Here is a 13,201-nt window from a genome sequence, read left to right as displayed (position 1 = left end):
AAACACCAGAGCAAAAAAAAAAAAAAAGCAACTACTGTAGAGCCATGTTAGAATAAGACACCCTGGCAGTGGCACAACAACAGATACATGACGAATGGGCTAGAACAAAAGACCCAGAGATGAGCGCACACAGACAGCCCTCATATTATTTACAGGGTGCCAATAAGAGGTACTGGTAAAGACAGCCTCTCAACAAGGAATGTGGGGGAAACTGGACATGCACCTGTAGAAGATGGAAACTAGATCCTCACTTCTCCCCTGTTTAAAAATCAACTCAGAAGGGATCAAGGACCTTAATGTAAGACCTGGAACTTTGAGACTTTCAAATGTAAATGGACAATATTTGCAGATCTAGGCCTAAGTAATGAGTGTCTGAGTTAGGCTCTACTTACTTTGAAAGTAAGAGCAAGAGATGATAAGTTGGATCTCACTAAGTTAACAAATTCTGTGCAAATTATAGTAAAATGATAAGATTACAGAAGGGGGGCAGGGATCTCTGCCAGGTATTCAACCCACAGGTTATTAGCATCTAGAATATAAGAGGAGCTTAAACATCAACAGAGCAAATCATTCAACTAATAAATGTGCAAATAAACTGGGCAGATGCCTTTTTCATAGTTGCATTATGAGTTAACTGCACAAAATTGAAATCACAAGCCCCCAGTTTCCCAGAGTAACAAACCCATCTGTTTACCTATTCACAACAATAAAATCATAGACTCGGGGGCCTCGACACATGAACAGAGAAACTATGCTTCATTCAGTCATAAAGAGGGAAACTTTGGCGTTACACAAACAGGAGTGAGCAGCCGGCCAGTATAGCTGCCTCTCTCACTGTAGCATACTTTTCAGCCTCAGATTTTAAAAGGCCCCAGTCCTCTCAACAATGTCTAATTCAAGAAAACGAAAATCAGTTTACTACAAAGGAAATTACAGCCACGTCGATTTGCTAGTTTCCTTCTTACCTGTAACAGATTGTATTGTATCCAACAGCTTTCCCAGGCCAACTTTCTTATGTCCTACTAAGTTAAGCAGAGGGGATAATAACATAGACTCAGAAAAAGCTTTGTATCTCAAGAGAACCTTTACATTCAAGATTAAGTATGTACTAAATAAACCAATAAAGTAAATCTAACTAAAATGAAGACCAACATTTAACATAGTGAAGATATTCTAAAAATGTCTGAACAAAAGGCAAATTGTGAAATAAGCTTATTTTCTTATATTTGAGAAAATTCAAGTTATAATTGTAGCTACTCCATAATCTTCAGTAAAAAAGTTAACCAATATTGGCTTTTGAAAGTGTTGGCTTGTAACTTTCTGGCAAAATTCTATTGCTTTGTACTACAGTATCCTTTGGAGCTTTGGAACTGAAAATATAGAAAGTAGCATTCTTCAATTATTAATAGAAGTATGTCATGAACATATTTTAAGTGGCTTTGCTTGGGATTGAGCAGTCCTCCAACTTTACTTCTCAAAGTCATGATTTTCTCAACATTTGCCAAGACTGTGATCTTGGATTGTCAGGTGCTGACAGCAATGGAGGGACTGATGCAAAGCCCTAAGCAATGTGTGTTTGATAGGTGGCAACAGAAATGACCCGAGCCGCCAGGTTAGTGACTCCTTGAACCAACTGGTTGGTATCAGGTTAGCTATCAACTCGCTATATCATTTTGTATCCACTTTAAGTTAAAATAGATCAAGTTAAAATTATAATAGCACTTTGTACAAAATTAAAAAGATGCTTCTCTTTCTTCCTCTTCTCATGTGAGTTACTATGGTCCACTAATAATGGGTTAGTACATAGCCTTTGAGAATGTGCTTGGGTCTAAGACAGCATGTTATGTATATTCTAACTTTTCAAATTTATTATTATTACATTAATAGTAGTAATAGCAATCAATGCCCCATGTCTTCCTCTGTCATCCTTCACTTACAGGCCACAGAAGCAAGCTGTTACTGCGGCTGGTTCTTACGGGGTGCTGTGGATCCAAGTTCAGGCTTTACTCACTGAGCCATCTCTGTAGCCCCTAGGTTTTTTTATTTTAAGATTTTCTTATTTATTTTCTATGTTATGAGTGCTTTGCTAGCATGTATGTATGCACAGCACATACGTGCTAGTACCTGCAGAGAATAGAAGAGGATGTTGGGTCCCCTGGGACTGGAGTGAGGTATGGTTTGAGGCAGCCATGTGGGTGTTTGGAATTGAACCTGGGACCCCCCTGAGAGCAAGTGCTCTAGACTACTGAGCCACCTATAACCCATCATTTTTGTGTTTCAAGAAAGGGTCTTGATTACGTAGCCAAGACTGACCTCAAACTCACAATTCTCCTCCCTCAGGTTCCCAGGTTCTGTGATTACAGATGTGCACTATCATTCCCAATTAGTGTGCATCTCAAAAATCAGTAGTATAATATTTTCTTGCAACTTAAAAGTTAATAGCAACAAAATTTCCAAAAACAGGAATAGAAAGGAAGAAATGATAGATGGAAGGATGGAAAGTTTCAAAATCCATAAATAGAAGAATGAAGAATTGTTGAGCAATTTGAACACATTGGGTTAATGTCAATGAGATATGTCACTGAGAAAATCAGGCTGCAGATCCTATTTTTGTAAAATTAAACAATAACTCTTAACTTCATCACTAGTATAATACCCCTACTCTGGGATGTATAGAGAAAAAATTATAGGATTTTCAACTTTAAAAAATTATATTTTTTATTTATTTTGTGTGTGTGGCTGGATGTGCTGTGGTCAAAGGACAACTTGTAGGATTTATTCCCTCTTTCTACTACGTGGGCCCCAGAGGCTGCTCACATCATCAGACTTAATGACAAGTGCCCTTATCTGCTAAGCCTTCATGCCTACTCAGACTACATAGCTTTTAAAGGGACAAAAAAAATGAAGTGTCTCATTTGTTTCATTAAAAGTTCTGAAAGCTGCCGGGCATTGGTGGTGCACGTCTTTAATTCCAGCATTCAGGAGGCAGAGGCAAGTAGATCTCTTTGAGTACGAGGTCAGCCTGGTCTACAGAGTGAGTGCCAGGACAGGCCCCAAAGCAATACAGAGAAACCCTGCCTTGGAAGAAAAAAAGTTCTGAAAGCTATTAAAATCTTTCTTGGGCAGGCTGGGGAGCCTGCATGGGACCTAACTAGGCCCTCTGCATGTGGGTGACAGTTTTGTAGCTTAGTCTGTTTGAGGGTCCCTAGCAGTGGGACCAGGATCTGCTCCTGGCTCATGAGCAGGCTTTTTGGAGCTCATTCCCTATGGCAGGACGCCTTGCTCAACCTTGATGTAGCAGGGAGGAGCTCAGTACTTTTTCAACTTGATGTGCCAGGTCATGGGAGGCCTCACCTTTCTGAGGAGTAGATGAGGGGTGGGTTGGGGAGGAGATATTGGGGAGAGTGGGAGGAGGGGGAACTGTGGTTGGCATGTAAAATGAATAAAAAATATTAAGATTAAAAAGATAAAATCTCTCTTGGGCTGAAAGTAAACTAAACCTTAAATCACTTGTAACTAATCCTGCAAACTCAACTTCTATTTAAACCACTCACCGCTCAGGATTTCCTTTGTCTGCTCAAGTTCCTTTTCTGTGAGCTTGATGTTGAGGGCTCCTAAAGCAGCATCCAGGTTATTTACATCAACCTTGCCTCCTAGGGAACATGAAAGGAAATGGAGAAAAGTAGGACGCTCTAAAGCATTGAGAGTAGAACGTATTCTAAGTGCACATGTGTTACTGTGCTTAACTGATTTAACCACTTACTATGTACTGGAAAGAGACGCTTCCGTAGTCTGGCTTAACTGCCAATGTTTAAGAACCAAAGAACAAAGCAGTAATAGATTTTCATCTAGTCCACTAAAACATTAGGAGTAGGGTTAACGTATTAATCTATTTCCTCAAAATTTAAATGTATCTACACATGAGAATGTATGGAATATTTATGTGTACCATGGCGTGCATGTAGAAATCAGAGGACAATTTGTGAGAATCAGATGCCTCTTTCCATCTTTCCATCATGTGTTTCTGAGGCATTGAACTCAAGTTGTTAGGTTTGGCAGCAGGTACCTTTGCCTACCACTCAGCCATCTTGCTGGCCTCCTTTCTGTCTGAAATTTCCTTTCTATCCATTTGCCTCCCTCTTTTCCCCTCTTCTCCCATCCTCCCAGCTTGTTTTGTTCTGAAACAGAATATCCCCGTGTAATCTGGACAGCTCTACTTCAATATGTAATTCAGACTGACCTGAAATGCACAGTGATTCTCCTGCTTCAGCCTCATGAGTGCTAGGATTATAGGCATAAATTACCACAGCTGCTTTCTAAATGCATTTCTAGTCATACAATTTTTTTCAGGAAAGTTTGTAAAATACAAGACAGCAGAAAGCTTCCTTATATAAAATAGATTATTACCAGGAAAAATAAATATTCTTCAAGAAGCAACTTAAATCTTTTTTTTTTATAAACAGGGGTTTTCTGTATTGTTTTGGAGGCTGTTGGACCAGCCCGGCCTCCAACTCACAGAGATTCGCTGGCCTCTGTCTCCCGAGTGCTGGGATTAAAGGCGTGTGCCACCACTGCCCCACTGCAACTTAAATCTTTGTATTGCATTCATGCAAATTCAACAGCAGAGGGTAGTTCAAATGCCTTCTCATTGTTGCTACTCACGTTTATTACTCTTGACATCTTTCAGCAGTCTGCTCTGAAACACCTTTCCATGATCTGTAAAAAGAGGCAGAATTCAGATCTCTGGAACACTGACATAGAGACTCATCAAAACTTGACAAATGGTATGACTGTAGCAGGATGCATTTCAGTGAATTGTCATCAAAACATTGACATTGAAATGCAAGTAATTTTAATTGTCATAAAACTTATCCATGCTTTGGCTTTATAGTCAGTTATGAGCTTAATTCTTCCATGATGCAACACAGGAAGATATATAAAACATATTTTCTTGTTAGTCTGTAGCTGTTCTAGTCCTCAGATGACAATGTGCTGATGACTCTTCAATGGTGTCTGAGGAGGTAATGACAATTTGCTTTCAAGTCAGAAGTGCCTTTGCACTGGAAAGACTGAGAACTCTAAAACACACTAAGCCAAATTCCCTGGAAGGAGTCTGCCACGTGGCATGACACATGTGGCGTGACTTACCATCAATGGGCAGTGTTTTCAGGAGTTGCTTCAAGTCCTTATCAGAAAGCTCAATCCCCATAGTCTTAAGTGTATTTTGGAGGTTACTAGAGTCAATTTTTTCACCTTAAAAAAGATGGATATTCATAAGACATTAGGGAATAACTGAACTATTTTGAATCACCTACAAATATGCTTCTGCTACAAGAGCAAAGAGGAAGGAGATGTAAAACTTCCCAATAGAAAGAGTTTGTTGTAACTTTAAAACAAAATATAGCACTTTATATTTGTAGGTACTAGTGCATATAAATAGCACCAGGTAGTACAGAATGGCTATATAACTATTTGGATATTTAGAATAATAATAGTTATCATAATAAAATACATAATTAAAATGTGATATAGTTCCTCTATTTTGTCAAAACCTTATGCTGTTTACAAGACATTATCTATATCTTTTTAAATGCTTTATTCTCTTATTGTAACTAGTTCAGATGTTGGTAAATAAGGATGCCTTTTACTGGAAAACAGTAGCAAAGAAAGTAAGACATTATCAAAATACAGACATTGTTGTTTTACTTATAAGATAACAAGTAAATAAATAAAGTAAATAAATCTGTGAGCCAGTGATGTAAACATTTTATCAAGAGGAATACTGGAAATATGTGAATCTACAAGCTATTACTATATTTCAGAAAATATTATTAAAAGATTAAGTATAAACTGGGCGGTGGTGACGCACACCTTTAATCCCAGCACTCGGGAGGCAGAGGCAGGCAGATCTCTGTAAGTTCAAGGCCAGGCTGGACCGACAGCCTCCAAAACAATACAGAGAAACCCTGTCTTGTAAAAACCAAAACAAAATTAAGTATAAATCATAATTTGCTTAAAAATCATGACAAATTCTTACCAGTAAAAGCTTTTGCTTCATCTTGCAAAGTTCTCAGAGATACTTTATTATCAACTATAAATAAAAAAACACAACTTAATCTCAAAATAGGATACAAAATAGCTAACTAATGAATAATTTCCATTCTCTTAATAGAATACCCTAAAGTCATGGCCTTGTAAATTACAGTGGGGCTCTTATTAAGCACTTTAAGTAGTCACCCAAATATTTACTCATAATATATAAAAAGCATGAAATACAGAAAAATTTAAATAGAAAATAATCTTGTTTCAAAAATGTGTGTTTAATATTTACATTTTGAGAGAAAATATCTAAGTTTTCCTACATAGTTAGATACACAGTATAGGTATAAATATAAAGCAGAAATACAAATCCTTGCTCTTGGTGAAAAAAAGATTGTTTTGTGGTCATCTACCCTTGTTCATTGAAACTAAGTAAACGAATAAGTTGTGAATTGATTTTAAAAAATACAATTGATAACAATAATAAATAATGTCTTCAAAGGACTGACATTAATAAGAATTTTCAAAACATGTTCTATTGATGGGTATGCTAGTTTAATGCTTTGGAAGAGAAGGCAAGAGATGAACAGACTAAAAAAGCAGAATCATATAAATCCAACTACAGAATGGTTCATATCAACTTTACTGTACAGAAATAGAGGAACAGTAGTTTGATATTAAGCATATTCTCATTCATATACAGAATAGTGATTGACTCAAAGAACACAGTTTTGGTTAGGTTCAGTGATTTCAGCTTCCTACCCTCAAGTAGAATTCACATAAGTAATATAAGAATTTTAGATTATTGGAAGCTCTGTGTGTGTTCAGATTTATTAATATTGCTAGGTATCCGTCCCAATATTTATAGCACTTTTTCTTCTTTTTGTGACAAAGTATATTAGTTGTACTTTGAACTTTGTTTTGGTATGTACAATTCTATTACTAAGGAACAGTAGCTCTTTACTTGAGGCAAGAATTTTAGTTTTCTCTTATTTGTTAATATTGTCTGTGCATAATATGAAACTTGTTTCTTTTTATATGCAGAATTATTTTATTTTATAGTTTCTCATTTTTATTTTGTATTCTAAATTTAGAGATGATTAGATTAGTAATTATTTGAAAATAAAATATTATATAATTTCATGATTCTACCTTCTAAAGAATACTGCATATAACTTAACATTAATTTTGTCATATTATCAACTATTAGTAAAAATTAAAATTTTCCTCAAAAAAATGTGTGTTTGTCATTTACCACATGAAAGAGCAATCCTCAGATTTGATAATGAAAAGGTAGGACTGAAAAGTGATTATTTCCTAGAGGCCAGCTTTCCTGTCCCCAAATTTAGAAGACTCTCCTTGACCATGCCACTAATACCCATGACACACCTTCTCAAGAGCTTTGTTACTGGCACTGTGTTATTTTTCCCCAGGAAAAGTTCATTTATTTGTTCTGAAGCTAAATGTCTATGGAACCAAAAGCTCAGAAGTCAGTGGATCCGTACACCGTGGCACACGGCTGTATTCCCTACACTCAGGAGGTGGGGGCAGGAAGAGTTCTTAGGAAGTCTGGATTGCATAGTGTCCTGGTTAGCTTTTTGTCTACTTGAAACAAGCTAGAGTTTCTGGGAAGAGGAAGCTCAATTGAAAAAAATGTCTCTATTAGATTGCTTGTAGGCGAGTCTGTAGGGTATTTTCTTTCTTAATGATTGATGTGGGAGGGCCCAGCCTACTGGGAATGGTGACACCCCTGGCCAAGTCATCCTGGGTGACAGGAAGAGCCGGCCATGAGGAGTAAGCGAGTGGGCAGTGTTCCTCCATGGCCTTTGCTTCCATGGTTTCTGTCTTGAGTTTCTACCTTCACTTCCCTTTGTAATGGACTGTAGGCTACAAGAGGAAGTAAATCCTTTCCTTCCCAAATTGCTTTTGGTCATAGTGTTTTATCACAGTAATAGAAACCTGAGTTATATAGCAAGATCATATCTCTAAAACCAGAAATCATAATAAAGTCAATGGCATCTAACACACTCACCACTGATGGGCAGGCTTTTTGTCAGATCTTCAAGTTCTTTGTCAGTTAGCGTGATGCTCATGTTGCCTAGAACACTTTCCAGATCTTTTATGTTGACATTTTCTACTCAGAAAAGACAGAGCCATGAGAAGAAAATCATTAACTCAGAAATTATGAGTTTCAAAGGTATTTGTTTTTTGTGATGCACTCTCTTTGAAAACCTGAGGGAGGGAAGCTATGGATCTGATCTCACACCTCCACAGACTTCTGTTTATAGATTGCATTAAGATCTTAGAGGACTGGGTGAAGCCCAACAATTGGTCTCACAAAATTCATTTTGAAAACATCTGCTTCACATTGAAAGAAATGTTCTGAATCATGATTTTGCTTTGCACATTCACAATTCACTGAATAAAATAAATAGAGTATAGTTATTATATAGGGTACAAAATAAGTTGGGATCTAAGATAATTCTACTTTATGCCATTTATCAAGTATTTCAAATTTATTTTATTCTGCTATTTTATGACTTGTATCAATCTACAATGATTATTCCACACTTTGCTTTTTATAAAGTAACAATATACCATGGAACTCACATATAATTACATAAATAACCATTAACAAACTCCTTATTGGACTGTCTGGGAATGTAGAGTTGGATGACTGATGCTTAGCGACTTGGTATAGTAAAGCTCAAAAGCCTCAATGGCAGCCTTGAAAGGTGTCCACATTTCCTGTTTGATAAGGAAACCTCACTGAACCCAGGATCAAGAAAAGACTACAGAAGAACAAGAGATTGTCAGAGACAGTTGAATTTGCAGTTTCCAAGTCCCCTCACCAAAGTCCCCTCACTGAAAAAAAGTGGGATCCTGAGACTGGAAGCAGGAATGGTCCCTTCTTGTTGTATTGGTCAGTGCATTATAGTGACCCCATCATGTCTCTTTCCCTTATGTAACAGACTCCACACTCAATTTCTTTAACATTTTTGTTCGGTCTCAATATACCTCTAAAGTATTTGTGGAATTTCCAAGTACTTTAACATGGAACATGGTTTTCCAAGTTTCTAGGAGCCATCCTAGCAATACATTTGACCACACACTACACGTTGAAATCTGAGCTACAAGAGCATGTACTTGTATCAGTAAACTCCCTTACATGCCACACGCCACTTTGCTATAGCTCTGTCAAGATCCTGTCCTACCATGTTCCAGTTCAGGCCAGTACACACTGACCACATCTTGAAGTTCTTCAGGGAATAATAGCTTCCCTCCTTAGCAGGGCTAGCACTTTCCTAGTTGGTTGAAGTTGACATTGGACTGTGTGTCTGGAAGCTAGACAGGAAAGAGTCTTTCAAGGCAGTCGGCCCCAACTGAGGCTTCTGTATGGTCTATGGGAAAGGAACTAAGTATCTATCCTCTAATAGTTAGTATCTATCTATCCTCCTGAGAAACCATCCACTTTCACAAACCAGAAATTCTGGGGGAAATGGAGTCTTAATTTCTTTTTGAGACAGGGTCTTGCTGTGTAGTCCAGGTTGGTATCAAACTTACAATCCTTCTGCTTCTGCTTCCCCGAGTGCTGAGATTACAAGAAAGTGCCACTATATTCAGCTTCAATTATGTGGATTTCAAATAATATTTCTGTTTACCTTTATTGTGTTAGCCAAGAAAAAACATCTGCCAAAATTATTTCAGAAAATAAGTGTATTGCTACTAAGATATAACACTAAAAATTTACTACCAAGAGTCTAATTTTAAAGTCTAATTTAGGCGGATGTTTATAAAGCAGTAAAGTAACAGAATTACCACAGCAATCACGGCCAACGGTGAAGCACAAGAACAGACCCAGTAAAAAGCCTTAGGTGGAGGACTTTGCACTCACCTGTGATGGCTTTCACTCTTTCCATCACTTTCTGCAGATCAACATTTCCCTTCGCTGTAAATGTCCAACAGAAACACATAATCAACGGTGTGAGCTCAGAAAACAAATATGGCTTGTGCATCCATAATGAAATCCAGCTAAGTTCAGCTCTTACTGTTATTCTGACACTTCTTAAGCTTTTTTTTGACTTTTGGGAATTCATTGCATATTAAGAATCTCTGTTGGAAACTTGTTCATTCTCTTTAAAACACTGTAATCAGGGGCCAGTGAGGCGACTCAGCAGGTAAAGGCACTCGCCAAAGTTCTACCTCCAGTCCCCACTGATAGAGACAGACCTCATATGTGTGCTCAATCCTTCCCCTGATTTTTTTTTTTTTTGGTTTTTACAAGACAGGGTTTCTCTGTATTGTTTTGGAGGCTGTCGGTCCAGCCTGGCCTCGAACTCACAGAGATCCGCCTGCCTCTGCCTCCCGAGTGCTGAGATTAAAGGCGTGTGCCACCACCGCCCGGCTCTTCCCCTGATTTTAAAAACACCTTATAATTTTAATTGTCTAATTAACGAATAAGTTAGGAACTTAATTTTAAGTCTTGGAGATAAAGTCCAGGACCTCATGTACAGTGCTCTGCTAGGATGAGTCCCTGAACCATCTGAGAGGAACTGCCCAGCTCCTGTTCGGACCCAGTCCTACTTGAGCCCTGGGTGGTATTTGCACTTAAATAGTAGGGAGGATATAAGCACCAATTTTCAACCTGCCCCAGGCAGGGACAGCAATAAGGCTATAGAAAGACATGAAGAGAATATGAAAAGACAAGGGAAAAGGCTCCATTATTGGTCTGGCAGATGCTAAGAACGTGTCCTTAAGTTAGATGCTAAAGTGCCACCAGAAGACTCTTAGATCTGAGAAAAAAAGTACAGGGTACAAAAGCATCACGCAAAACCAAGCACTTTTCCATAAGTCAATAATGAATGTTTCTGAGAAAAAAATCAGGGAACAATCCTATCCAGCATCCCTATCTACTGTATCCCCAAAATGCAGAAGAATGAGATGAAAGATCTTTACACTAAAAACCACATAACAATAAAGAAAAAACTGAAGAGACTTGAAGATGGAAAGTCTTCTCATATTTACATAGGAGCAGAACTAAGACTGAAAAATACTACACTACTGAAAGCGACCTTTTAGTTCAATGTAATCACTAACAAAATTCCAATGACATCATTAACAGAAATAGAGTTATAATCCTAGAATCCATATGGACACACAAAAGACCCACAAATAGCCACAGTAATACTGAACAAAAAAGTAGTTGCCACAGTATCTGATTTTAATTTATACTACAGTGCCATAGCAACAAAACAGCTAGTTACTGGTAGAAAAATAGATGTATAAATCAATGGAACAAACAAACTTGCACAGCCACAGCCACCTGATTTTGACAAACGTTTAAAAAAAAACCATACTCTGGAAAAATGACAGCCTCTTTGACAAATGTTCTGGGCACTGGATAGTCACACAGAGATGAAAATGTAGAACCCCTTTTCTCTCCCTATGAAATAACCAACTCAAGCTAACTTAACATCTGAATGTTTGAAACTACTGGGGGAAACATTTCAAGATATTGTCATAGGGCATAGCTTTCTCAGTTGGACTCTAGTAGCCACGTGAACAATAGCAAGACCCAGCAAGTGGGATTTTATTGCATTAAAAAGCTTTTGTGGAGTGGAGGAAACAACTAACAGAATCAAGATAGAGTCTCCAGTATGAAGATGATCACTGTCAGCTATTCATTTGCATCCTGGGTGCATAAAGAATTAAAAAAGAAAAAACACACAACTGATAGTTGGGCAAATGAGTGAGGAGACAGTTCTCCAAAGAAGCACAATCTGTAAGTTGACACATGCAAGAGAGTTCAGCATCCTCAGCCATCAGGGCAACGCAAATAAAAACATCATGGAAATTTTATGTCGTTCAATCCGACTGGCTGTCATCAAGAAAACAAAAACAAGTGCTGGTGAGGATGTGGGGGAAAGATGTACAAGGACCACTTGTAAACTGCTGGTGGCATGGAAATTAGTATGGATATTTCTCAAGACACCAAAACTAGCACTACTCCTGGATATACTCCAGAAGGAATCCATGCCACAGAACTATCTGCACAGTGTTTACTGCAGAATTATTCATAACAGATAAGTTAGGGAATCAGCCTGGGTGACCAGGCTGAATGAATGAAGTTGGTTTTAATGCACAATGAAGTTTTAATTCAGACAAAAGAGTAAAAGTACATCATTTGCAGGACAGTGAATGGGACTAGGATAATCATGATAATTGAAATACACTAGACTAAGACAAATGTGTCGTTTTAGGCAGAAATTAAAACACCACAGAGAACGAGAGGGGGGCAATGGAGGGATGAATATAATCAGATACATTATACACATACATGAAAATAGGCGGGCAATGGTGGCCCACGCCTTTAATCCCAGCACTTGGGAGGCAGAGGCAGGCGGATCTCTGTGAGTTTGAGGTCAGCCTGGTCTACAGAGAGTTCCAAGACAGCCTCCAAAACAATACAGAGAAACCCTGTCTCGAAAAACAAAACAAAAAAAACCCAACCAAACAAAAGATACATATATGAAAATATTTCTGTAATAAACATATTGTTTTAAAAAGCAAAAAGCAGCTGGGCGGTGGTGGCCCATGCCTTTAATCCCAGCACTTGGGGAGGCAGAGGGAGGCAGATGTCTGTGAGTTCAAGGCCAGCCTGGTCTACAGAGGGAGTTCCAGGACCCCAAGCCAGGGCTACACAGAGAAACCCTGTCCCCCCCAAAAACAAAATAAATACATAAACAAACAAAATAAATAAATACAAAAAGGCAATCAATGTTGACCTAACCATGAGAATCTAAGCTTTCAAGTTGTTGTTGAAAGACAGAAATTGTTCAAGCAGAAAGAAATCAAGACGGGAATGGAGAAGGTCAGAGTAGACCATCTGGAAGCAGAAGAGTCAGACAACAGAGGGGATACTTTCAATAATAAAGAATCCCTCAGGAGTGAGCAGGACAACAGTTAAAAAGACAGGACTGTGCACAGGGCTTTACAACTCTATCACTGTCTTGTTTATGTGGTGCACTGAACAAAAGGAGTAATAACAGCAGGTTGAAATGGGCAGTGGGACAAATAAGATGAGGTTACCTGGTTCTCGAGTGTCTACTGCACACTTCATCCCTGTTTGCTTCGTTACTAGTCTAGTGCTACACTTCTCCAT

At 38.2% G+C, this 13,201-nt stretch overlaps 1 protein-coding gene across 1 annotated transcript in view; it reads right to left on the bottom strand.

Annotated features, from left to right (window-relative positions):
* LOC110340833 overlaps positions 1-13,201 on the bottom strand; it is a 36,075-nt gene extending 22,874 nt beyond the window's left edge. The window contains exons 1-8 of the mRNA XM_040748072.1: positions 13,129-13,201; positions 9,935-9,988; positions 8,072-8,173; positions 6,038-6,091; positions 5,149-5,253; positions 4,663-4,716; positions 3,555-3,653; positions 966-1,022 (exon numbers count right to left, since the gene is read on the bottom strand). Coding sequence (XP_040604006.1) covers positions 966-1,022; positions 3,555-3,653; positions 4,663-4,716; positions 5,149-5,253; positions 6,038-6,091; positions 8,072-8,173; positions 9,935-9,988; positions 13,129-13,201 — 598 coding nt within the window. The remainder of the gene's footprint in view (positions 1-965; positions 1,023-3,554; positions 3,654-4,662; positions 4,717-5,148; positions 5,254-6,037; positions 6,092-8,071; positions 8,174-9,934; positions 9,989-13,128) is intronic.

The sequence above is a fragment of the Mesocricetus auratus genome, unplaced genomic scaffold (genome assembly GCF_017639785.1).
Source record: "Mesocricetus auratus isolate SY011 unplaced genomic scaffold, BCM_Maur_2.0 Super-Scaffold_100007, whole genome shotgun sequence".
NCBI classification, from domain to species: Eukaryota; Metazoa; Chordata; class Mammalia; order Rodentia; family Cricetidae; genus Mesocricetus; species Mesocricetus auratus.
Note: the sequence above shows the minus strand (reverse complement) of the source record. Positions and strands in the feature narration are given on the sequence as shown.